Source organism: Nicotiana tomentosiformis, chromosome 5 (assembly GCF_000390325.3).
Source record: "Nicotiana tomentosiformis chromosome 5, ASM39032v3, whole genome shotgun sequence".
NCBI classification, from domain to species: Eukaryota; Viridiplantae; Streptophyta; class Magnoliopsida; order Solanales; family Solanaceae; genus Nicotiana; species Nicotiana tomentosiformis.
In genome coordinates this window covers 121660678-121672720 of record NC_090816.1, presented here as the reverse complement: position 1 = coordinate 121672720, position 12043 = coordinate 121660678, and the positions used below count along the sequence as shown (strand labels likewise).

At 34.3% G+C, this 12043-nt stretch overlaps 1 protein-coding gene across 1 annotated transcript; it reads right to left on the bottom strand.

Annotated features, from left to right (window-relative positions):
* Nucleotides 1-1545: 1545 nt before the first annotated feature.
* On the bottom strand, nucleotides 1546-2079 carry LOC138893087 (uncharacterized). Its single transcript, XM_070176858.1, has 2 exons — nucleotides 1946-2079; nucleotides 1546-1873 (listed from the first exon to the last, which is right to left on the bottom strand). The coding sequence occupies exons 1-2, from the start codon at nucleotides 2077-2079 to the stop codon at nucleotides 1546-1548; spliced, it is 462 nt and encodes a 153-aa protein (XP_070032959.1).
* Between the last annotated feature and the right edge of the window lie 9964 nt (nucleotides 2080-12043).

Sequence of the window (12043 nt, the reverse complement as noted above, 5' to 3'; positions counted from 1 at the left end):
TAATCTTATATGTATGTGAGGTTTGTTTGGCACGCTTTTGTGAATAATCGGAATTTTGTTTGGCATGGATGAATGTAGATGCATTTGTCTTAGAAATTATGTTGAATTTAGTTGTTTAGAGTGAATAAGATAATTTTTTATTGGTTGAGCAAATATAGCTAATTAATAAAGTAAATGGGTATCTTTATCTCACTCGATCAGCTTTTATTTGAGGTTAAGTAGTTTGTAAAGTTGGAAATTAAAAATGGAAGGTGATGTGAATTGTTTATGAATTAGCTTGGGCTAAAACTTATCAACAGTACTGGGCTTTGGTTGTTAATGTGTTAAGAGGCCAAACGTACTTTCTGAAAATAGTCACAAAACGTTGAATGATTTCAAGATAGAGAATGTTAACAATTTGTTAAGTTGTAGATATCTCTAGTAATTTAGCAATACAATTGATCCTGTTAGTAATTCATAAAAGCTAAACTTTACATTTTTCTACAATAATTTCTATAATTTATGACCTTACAATAATCTCAAAATTAGTTTAGGAAAAATAAGTAACAATATCGCTAGGCAACTAGTAGGCGCACTTTTATTTTTTTACTTACGGGCTCGCTTGCGTAGCGTGGTGTTTAATATTTAGTAAATTAATTCTATAATTTCCATAGCTTAATTATTTCCTAATTTAATTAATCTCTTATTCTAATCGCGGATTCGCTTGCGTAGCGCGATAGCCATATTTAATAATTTCCTAAACTAATTTTCTTAATCACAAATGTAGTAATTTCTCAAAAGTACTACAAATAATTGATTGTCATGAATTCAGATTCACTTGCGAGGCGCAATTATGATAAGTTAATAAATTTTGTTATTCGATCACGCACTCGCTTGCGTAGTGTGGTTATGATAACATAATGTTATCCCAATCATTGTTTTTAATAATTCTAATAATCAAGAAATAAAAGCGGATAGGCAAAACATAAAAATCATATAAAATATAGTTTTGTCCAAAATTAATTCAAGCCAGGTTTAAGTCAATAAAACAACCGTGCTAGAACCACAAGACTCGGGGAATGCCTTACACCTTCTCTCCGGTCAACAGAATTTCTTACCCAAACTTTATTTTTGCAGACCAATAATAATAGAGTCAAATCTTTCTTTGACTAGGGATTCAAATAAAAGGTGACTTGGAACTCCCAAAAAATTAATTCCAAGTGGCGACTCTGTAAATAAAATAATCTGTATTCAAGTTTGTCACTTTAATTGGAGAAACACTTTAACCCACAATCCATAAAACATATATCTTTTTAAGGGGTAAAAAGGGGTGTGACAGGCAGTAAACTGTGTGCCCTTGTTAGAAATAACAAACATGGGAGAACCATGCAAACAGACAATCTCCTTTATGTATAATACTGCATACTAGGGTGCCGTGTAGGTTGTTTTGACTGGCAAAAAGTGAGTTGATTTAGTGAGTCGGTCTACTATGACCCAAATAGGGTCATGTTTCTTAAAAGTTCGCGGCAAGCCAACCACAAAATCCATATTTATTCGTTACCATTTTCATTCTGGTATTTCAATGACTTGAGCTAAGCCACCTAGCCTCTGGTGTCCCGCTTTTACCTGCTGACAGTTAAGGCATCGTGATACATAATCTGCAATATCTCGCTTCATATTATTCCACCAATAAATATCCCTCAAATCATGATACATTTTAGCAGAACCTGGATGTATTGGATATCTAGAGCTATGAGCTTCTACCATAATTGCCCTTCGAAGATCATCTACATTAGGCACACACAAGCGACCATCAAGTCTCATCACACCATTCTCATCAAGTGCAAAATTCTTAATCTTGCCATTTAGGACACCTTCCTTGAGCTTAAGCAAGCTAGCGTCATCAAATTATTTGGCTTTAACTTGCTCTACTAAAGTAGACTTAGCACCCATACTTGCTATCAACCTTCCATCATACTTCTCATCGAGATGAACCCCTTGGCTAGCTATTTGTTGGGCTTCCTTAACTATTAGACGTTCGACCACAGACAACCTAATCAAACTCCCCATGGATCTTCTGCTCAGAGCATCAGCAACCATATACGCTTTGCCGGGATAATAAAGGATATTACAATCATAATCTTTAAGCAACTCCAACCACCCGTGTTGTCTCAGATTCAACTCTTTCTGCTTGAATATATACTTCAAACTTTTGTGATCTGTATATATGTCACATTACTCTCCATAAAGGTAGTGACGCTATAATTTTAGAGCAACAATAACTGCTGCTAGCTCAAGATCATGGGTAAGATAATTTTTCTCATGATTCTTTAACTGCCTAGAAGCATAAGCAATTACCTTGTCATTCTGCATAAGAACACATCTTAACCCTACTCTAGAAGCATCACAATAGATCACAAATTTACCTGTAGGGGTAGGTAGAGTCAGGATTGGGGTTGTAGTCAACCTATTCTTGAAAACCTTTCTCACAAGCTTCGGATCATTGGAACTTCACCTTTTTCTGAATTAACTTTATCAACGGGGCATTTACTGAAGAGAACCCTTCTACAAAATGACGGTAGTAACCTGCCAATCCTAGAAAACTGCGAATCTCTGTAGGGGTCGTCGGCCTAGGCCAACTCTTAACTGCTTCTATTTTCTGTGGGTCTACTCTAATGCCTTCTTTCGAGACCAAGTGTCCCAAAAATGTAACTGTATCGAGCCAAAATTCACATTTAGAAAATTTGGCATAAAGCTGACGCTCCTTGAGTATTTGAAGAACTGTTCTCAAATGATTCTCATGCTCTTTTCGGCTACGGAAATATACCAAAATATCATCAATAAATACTATGACAAAGCTATCTAATAAAGGCTTGAAGACTCTATTCATTAAGTCCATAAAAGTTGTTGGTGCATTGGTCAACCCAAAGGACATCACTAAAAATTCATAGTGACCGTACCGAGTCTTAAAAGTTGTTTTTAGGATGTCTGCTTCTCTGATTTTTAACTGATGGTATCCCAATCTCAGATCTATTTTTGAGAAATACCTGGCACCCTGCAACTGATCAAATAAGTCATCTATCCTGGGCAGTGGATATTTATTTTTGATAGTAACGGTAATCTATACACATTCGTAGTGAACTATCTTTTTTCTTCACGAACAACACTGGAGCACCCCGGGGTGAAATACTAGGTCGAATAAAACCCTTATCTAAGAGCTCTTGTAAAACTTCTTCTTGAGCTCATTTAGCTCAGCTGGAGGCATTCTGTAAGGAGTAATCGAGATTGATTGAGTTCCTGGCAATGTGTCTATGCCAAACTCAATCTCCCTATCTGGTGGTATCCCTGGAAGATCATCCGGGAACACGTCTAAAAACTCTTTCACAATCGATACTGATTCAAGCACTGGGAATCGACTTTCTTATCCCGCACATGTGCTAGATACGCCAAACACCCATTGCTCACTAGTTTTCTATCCTTAAGGTAAGAAATAAACTTACCCGTAGGCGTACCCATTTCACCTCTAATTATAACTGGATCTTTCCCAATAAATGAGAATTTAACCGTCTTCGCGTGGAAATCAACTGTAGCATGACAAGAAGATAACCAATCCATGCCAGCTATGATGTCAAAGTCTACCATATCTAACAAGTTTAAATAGGCTAATATTTCTCGGTCCTGAACTATGATGATGCAATTTCTGAATATATACTCAACTTTAACATATTCCCTTATAGGTGTGGAAACCTCAAACGGAACCCCTAATGTTTCTGGTGCTTTTCCAAACTCGACACAAAAATAAGGAGACACATAGGAGAAAGTTGAACCAGGATCAACTAATACATAAGCAAGGCGACCACAAACTGAGAGAATACTAGTAATAATTATGTTAGACGCCTCAGCATTCTTCCTGTCTAGAACTAATAGAATCTGGCTAGTCTGCCTCCTCCCTGAGCTCCACCTCTATTGGCACCACACCCGGTCTGAGTATTAGGTGTCCGAACTGAAGGAGGTGCAACTATAGAATTACACGTGGATGCTGCCTGAGGGCTCAGAGCTTTCCCCAGAGCTTGTCCAAGCCATAGACAATCACTCTTAATATGACCCGGATCGTGGCAGTGGAAACAACCTTTCTAACCCAAAAGGAATTTCCCTGGATGTCTTTTGCTTCATGAAGGACATATAGGATATGAGAACCGAGGTTGGCCCTGACTAGTTGAACTTTGCCTCTGAGGGGCCTGACCCTTACTCTGCTGGCCATGTCTGAGTGGAGCTGGATAAGGAGATGAGTGAGTCATTGAGTGAATGTGAGATGAATGATTCATGTTCTTACCCCCAACTGAAAATCTACTATAACTACATGTTGTTCTAGCCTTCTTGCTGTTATCTCTAGCTTCTCTGGCGATTTTATCAAAAGCCTCCTTACGTGTAGCGATATTGAAAACCTGAAAATAAGTCTTGTCAACCTGATGTAAAGTCATATATTTTGCCATATGTAGATTTAAGCCTTCAATGAACCTTCTCACTTTTTCTCTCTCTGTCGGTATCAAAAATTAGGTGCATACTCTGCAAATTTGTAAATTCCATCTCATATTCAGTCACTGACATGGTACCCTATTTAAGATGTTCGAACTGACGTCGGAGCTCATCTATCCGACTGCTAGGCAAAAACTTGGCCCTGAAAGCTTCTTTAAACTGTGGCCTTCTTGTAACCTCTCCGCCATTGTCCTGCTGCACCCTTCAATTGAAACCCAATCAACTCTGTGGCTTGTGTTTGAAGACAACCCAAAGAAACAAATATTTTCTCTATCTATTCCAAAAATAACATTGATTCATTTGGTTTATCTGTACCATTATAAGTAGGAGGTTTTAATCTAAAAAAAACATGTGGATCAATTCTTCATGTTGGTAACTACACTGGCTGGGCAATATTTGCAGGGACAACTGGTGGTGGTACCTCGAGTGAAACTTGAAAATCATGTCCTATAACCTCTTCATCTGAATCATGAGGGTCCTGAGGGGGAACATGAATAGGTGCAGCCCTCCCACTAGCTGGAGGGGCTAGGGACTCCAGAAAGTCCAAAATTCTGTCAATTCGATCATCCTACTAATATGGTTGATTTGCCCTGAGTGGGTTGGGAGGCGGTGTGATTTCAACTTGATCATTAACAACCCGCTGAGATAGAGCATGTGCCTGTCTAGTGGCCCTACCACGAGCCTGATTACCTCTGGTATTTTCACTTCTACCCCTAGCATTTTGACCTCTACCTCTGCCACGTCCTCTAACTACAGCTGGTGCTAATGGTTCAGCCTGCACCTCTGGTGCTGCTTCTTGATGATTAGAAACTGGTATCCCAACATTGTTACCAGCAGAGGATGAAGTAGATCTTGTTCTAACCATCTTGTTCACTGAAACGAGAGATAAATTAGTGTTAGAATTATGAAAAGTTTAGCTCTAACGTACGATATGAGAATCAAATAAAAGAGTTCCTAACATGCCGAGCAACCTCCCAAATATAAGTATGGTGCACAACATACCCATAATAGAGACTCTGATAGACACGGCTCATGACTCCCTAGGACTCCATAACCTGGCTGCTATGATACCAACTTGTCACGCTCCTAAAACTGGGTGAGACATGATTGACACTCAATCCTTACCATTCGTTAAGCGAACCCTGTGCTAGTTGTGACATAATTTCCAGCTCAATGACCAATAAAGTAATATGCTTAAATAATAGTTCTAGCAAGTTGCAATTCTAAAACTGTTTGACAAAATGATAAGTGAATAATAAATCTCAAAATCTTAATACTGACCCACTAGCAAGTCATGAGCCTCTAGAATCTCATAAAAAACTGAAATACATAGCCTACAGGGCATTCTCCGGAAATAGTATAAATGTCTAAAAATAAATAAGAGTCTAAGAAATGTTAAATATTAAATTTGAATTTAATTATTTTTTAGCCGCCCAGGCCCAACCTCGGTCAAGCCTCAAGGGCCAACAGGCTGACTTGGGCCGGGCTTATAGGCCTTAGTTTTAAATGGGCTAAAACAATTCCAATCCAATCTTATTCAATTAGCGACTTGGGTTGGACTGGCCTCACGGGCTAAACCCATTTTGATGGCTCTAGACTTGTACGTGTCAAGTCATGATATCCTAGGATGAGGAAATCGTGTTTTAATTTTTGAATGAGTAAAAGTAAAATTGGTCAATACATTAGTCTTATTTCAAGTAAAAAAAGTTACATTTCTCTACTTTGGTTTAGGGCGAATCTTTATTTCTCATTGGCATTTCATGAATCGCTATAGAGGTTGCTTTTAGAGGGATTTTACATCGATTCAATGAATACAGGAAATATGTACGTTAATAATGTGTAGTTTGAACAACGGGGTTGTTAACAAAATGCACCGACTATTTTATACCGGTCAGTCGTCGATGATATTCCTTCTATTTATATTATACTAGTCTACAGATACGCGCGTCGCGCGTGTATCATAACTTAATGAATAAACCTTTTAAAATTATATGAAATTTGTGTTTGAGTAATAAAATAAAAGTATATTTTCATGAAAAATATGAATATTGATCTTATATAGCTAACTCATTAAAGAAAATTATCATATAGAAGTCCTTAATCATTCGTTGATATGTTCAACTTAGAATTGTTTTGGTTTCATAATTTTATCACTTTAATTTCACAGGCCATTATGCTTCCTTTTCAGTTCATAAGAATACGCAATCCTTGAAGATTTAAGATGGAAAAAATTTAAAGTATGTTTTGAAGTATTAGCTTAGAAGAATCTTACTTGAGAATGTGACATTACCAAAAAAATAATTATTAGTCTAAAATAAGTATTTACTACCTGAGTAGCTTATTTACCATCACAATTTAAGATTCTTTAAAAAAAAAAAAATTAAAATAACTCTCTATCGTAGCTTCTCAAAGATAACTATTGTCACCTAATAAGAAAAACAAAAGCTTATTTAAAGAAGAAAAATAAAATACAAGAAGGGTTGAAAAAGATGTTCAAAGTGAAATAAAACAAATATGTTGATTTTTCTATCTTAATAATTTCTTTGAATATAGATCAATTCATAGTAAGTTTGATTTAATAAACAAATTTAAAGAGAATATTTATTATATATTTTATTAAAAAATTATACTATCAACATATTTCACTGTGTCCTTTATATTACTATCATATTGTGTATAAGTTATACGAATTGTGTAGAAAGTTAGCACAATCATGTAACTTATAAGATAATTACATGTAATCTCTTTATAAACATAGTAATTATATTAAAAATATTACCTAACAACAATCAAAGGTTACAATTTACTAACATTATAAAAAAAGCGAATAGTATACAACTTAATCCATATCACAATCAGTGTTTTAAAAGGCGTTGGCGTAAGGAGAGGCATTTTACATATGTCTCAGCGAGGCGTAAGCCCCGAGGCACGGGGCGTAAGCCCCATAGGTATTTAATTTTTAATATTTTATAAAATAATATAATGACAGTAAATATTTATAAACATGTAAAATTGCATAGAAATTGGAGAAAACTATATATATATCGCGCGCGCTTCATCCCCACAAAAAACTAGTCAAATAATCTATTATACGCTACTTACAAGCAATGTTTTAAAAGGCGGAGGCGTGAGCCGGGGCGTTTTACTTGATATGGGGCGAGACTTACGCCTGGAGGCAGGGGGTGGGGGGAGGGCGTAAGCCCATGGATCTTTAAAAATTTTAATTTATAAATTAATAAAATAACAATAACACAAAAAATATAAAATATAAATTAAAAGTTAAAAATTTAAAAAAAATTAAAGGAACTCATAGAAAAAAAATATCTAGCATGATTCTTAAGTATAACTAATGCATACAAATCACGTATAACGTCTTTAACTTTCAAATAATTAAAAACTTACAATTTCTTTAAAATAATGATCAAACTCCACATTTTACCTTCCTAAAAGTAAATAATTAATAAAATCTTATTAGTACAATAATTAAAATATTACTCCTTCATGAATAAATACAAATTAGTTTAACATATCAAATTAATAAAAGTGTATAACAAGGATGGACAAATGAACTAAGACACGACCAATAATAAGTGAAGATATAAATTTACAATACTATGTCTCATTATTAGAGTTATGCTCAAGCTTCATATTTCTATCGATGAATAGAACTTTTATCATTAATTTGCTAAAGAATTTTGAAGGTCAACGATATTAATTAGGAAATTCGACACGTGATTTGCGTTAGAACTGTTAGGCGAGCCCCGAGCGTAGGGCGTTAGGCGTGTTTAAGGCGCATAGTCGGGCGCTTGGGGCGTAAGCCTCATAGAACTAAGCCCCATACATGAGCCCCGAGGCATTTTGCAAGTGCCCCACCCAGGGGCGAGCCCCGGCCGAGTCCCAAAAATACCTTTTAAAATACTGATCACAATTACCAATGTATTAAATCTTTACCGATGTACTTTTCTAACTTAATATAATTATTAATTTCTGCACGATTAGGAATAGGATACCCAAATTTAACTGCATAGATGACATAAAACTAACGGATAATTAGTATGTGGTATATTATATATATTTATTGGTACAGTGATATTAAGTTTTAACTAATACATTTATTGATAATTACGTTATTTTAAGTTAGTTATTTATTGGTAATGATTAAATTAACTATAACAAAGTAAGAAAAGGAAGAAGAATAACTTGGGAAGAAGAATAATCTCACTACAATACGTTCAACCAATTAAAGCTCTTCCATATCGAAATTCTAAATATTAGAATTTTCTACCTAGTTCAAATAAGGAATGAACAAATTTTTTATTGTTTTCAAAGCCCTAATATATTAGGAAAATAATTAAATGACAATGTAGTCCAATGTGACTCTATTTTTTAAGAATAAAAAAGACGAACGACATTTCACTAAAAGCGTTCGTACTTTTAATATAATAAAGATATAGATTATTTGTCTTTTAAAATTTTTGCGCAACGCATAGTTTGTCAAACAAGAATAGTTTGTCAAATGCAAGGGAACGTGCTTGCCACGGATAACAATAAGACTTTTCAATTGTTGTGTAACGCCTGTATTTACAGATTAATAATTACTATCAGGGTAAAATTGTAAAATACATATACTTCTTTTTTATTTGAAGGGAGTGCGAAGTAAAAAAGTGGATAACCGAAAGAGTACTATTTTAAAGTTAGTTTTCTTACTTATATGTATGTTCTTTTATTCATTTCATTTATTTATAACTAAGTTAAGATTTGATTTGATTTAATTAGCAATGATGCACGTCATTGAAGATTTTTATATGCAATATGATAGTACATTCGTTCCAGATAAAGAACTGAAAATAATCGAATTGTTATCAAATATCGAATTGGTATTTCTAAGAAGTTTGAACAGTTCAAAGGATGATGCATATTGTTATCAAATATCGAATTGGCATATTGTACGTTTAAGCCGAAAATCAATCAAATTAACTATCAAAAACTGAAGTACTATAATAATTTTGAGATTAAAGGAGTAATTGACATGATTAACAACTAATCTTAACTGTCAAAAATTAAGCAGAAGTACAAATATCTTATTACATGATTAATTCACACCGCAAGCAAGTATAAAGGCTACTTATAACCAACAGGGAAACAATATTCTATCATTTGAAACAAATAAATAAGCATGATTCTATGCCAAACAAGATTCAGCAACATATACAAATGATGTAAACTAAAAATAAAATAAAAATCATTAACCTTCTTGTTGTACACAAGTTAACTCAAGTATTCTTTTAACGAAAGAATTTAGTTTATATACACGAACATCGTAAATAATTTTTTTTTTCGCCATACGTAATTCAATATGTGAGAACATATTGGCTGTCTTACTTTTCACGTAACTCAGTTTTACTTATTTGGAACCGGATGCCTTTGTGCTACCTTGACCTTGACCTTGACCACCACCACCCCCGTCACCGCCACCCCCACCCCCACCCCCACCCCCACCACCTGATTGAACCTCTGGGGTTTTCACCTTAAACCTCTCAAGTTTCAATTGAGATTCATCAATTCCTCTACTCCTATGCAAGGAGCTATCACTTGGGCTCCTTTCCAAACCAATAATATGATCTTTCTTTGAAAACACAGCTCCTATTTTCTCAAATACAGGAATGAAATCCTCATGATCCAATGGAAATATTTTCTTGAAAAATTCACCCCTTTTTAAATAAAGATCTCTGAAGAAATCTAACAACATAATCAATCTTGGATCCACATTTTTTCCTGATTTCCATCTTATCATCACTGGCTTTTCTTGTACATTTTCAGCATTTTCAATATTGTCAGTGTCAAGAATTGAAGAGGTGATAGCTTCTGATTCTTCCTTGAGATTTTCCATGAACATATGGTGTTAGTTTATAGAAAGAATTAACTAATCAATGATTAAAGGGAATGATGAGAGAATTATATATACTATATGAGAGAAGCTATAGAATAAGGCAATGGTAGTTGAGGCTTGGAATTCAGTTAGAAATGTCTCATATAGAGTCGGCAAATAGGTGGTGGATCGGGTCAAATTTAAACTGATCAAAACAGGTCTGATTAATTAACAAGAAATTACACCCAATGGCTTTATAAATGGATTATCTTGATTTTTTAATCCCCGGTTGACTTATGGACAAATTTTTAAAGTCAAAAGTGTTGCCTATGGAATAAGCGAGAGACAACTTTTGTTAAACTTGAAATTCTGGATAAGGGTTCAAAAAATGCACCGAAATATCTTATTTGTGCAAATCATCATTAATTAATACGTCATTATCCAAACTTGTTCAAAGTTTTTTTGGATTAAGATGAACTTGTTAAGTGAGTTACTAAGAAATGAGTTTATTTTGCCACCTATGGTTTCATATGATTATTAAACTACTAGTGGAGATTTCTTGGAATAAAGAAGGTAGGGACTAAGAAATTTATGTGGAAGACATGATATATATTTGGAGTTGGTCATTTTCTGAAGCAACTCATAGCTGGCCTTTAGTTTGTTCAAATTTCATTTTGTTTTTCTTAGTATAATTTCTTTCGTGGCCAACAATGTGCGAAGTTATACGTGTCAAGTCATGATATTCTAGGATGAGGATATCATATTTTAATTTTTGAATTTGTAAAAGTACAATTGGGTCTATTTTCAAGTAAAATAAGTTACATTTCTCTACTTTGGTTTAGCGCGCTTTTTTATTTTTCATTGTCATGTCAATTCAATCTTTATAGAGGTCGCTTTTAGAGGGATTTTATATCGATTCACTGCCTACAATAAATATGTACATTATTGATATGTAGTTTGAACAACGGGATTATTAACAGAATGGACCGACTATTTTATAGTGGTTGGTTGTCGAAAATGCTTCCTTCTATTCATATTATAATATTATTTGTCTTCTAAAAATTTTGCACACCTCATAAAGAGATATTTAATAATCTTAACTAAAAAAAATCGTCTAAATGTCTCAATTAATTATCTCTACACTATTGAAATCAGGATATATTTCGAAAAAGTATAGTTTGTCAAATGCAAGCGTAAAGCGGTAAAGGTTTCTATGTCTCCTTTAGAAAAGGGGTAGTCGAAAACGTGCATGCCACGGATAACAATAAGACTTTTCAATAGTTGTGTAACGCCTGTTTTTTCTGATTAATAAGTATTATTTTAAAGTTAGTTTTCCTACTTATTGTGATGACCTAAAATGTCATCTTTAAATTTAATGATTAATTATGTGATCCAAACACTATTTACTATTACTTGACTTGCGTGCGCAGTCCATAAAATTTTCCGGAAAGTTTTCAGGTGAAAAATGGATTAAAATGTGAATTAGAGCTTTAAAACTCAACTGAGTTGACTTTGGTCAACATTTTGAGAAAACAGACTCGGATCAGTGTTTTGACAATTTTGGTAGGTCTGTATCGTGATTTGGGACTTAGGTGTATGCCCGGAAACAAATTCCGAGGTCCCTAGCCAGAGATATGGAATTTTGATGAAAAATTAAAA

Bases quoted from the DNA above. Each gene is read 5' to 3' on its own strand.
- LOC138893087 (XM_070176858.1), bottom strand. From the start codon at position 2,079: ATGGTTGCTGATGCTCTGAGCAGAAGATCCATGGGGAGTTTGATTAGG. The intron at 1,874-1,945 runs GTTGATAGCAAG...TGATGACGCTAG, and splicing joins GATGAGAAGTATGATGGAAG to CTTGCTTAAGCTCAAGGAAG.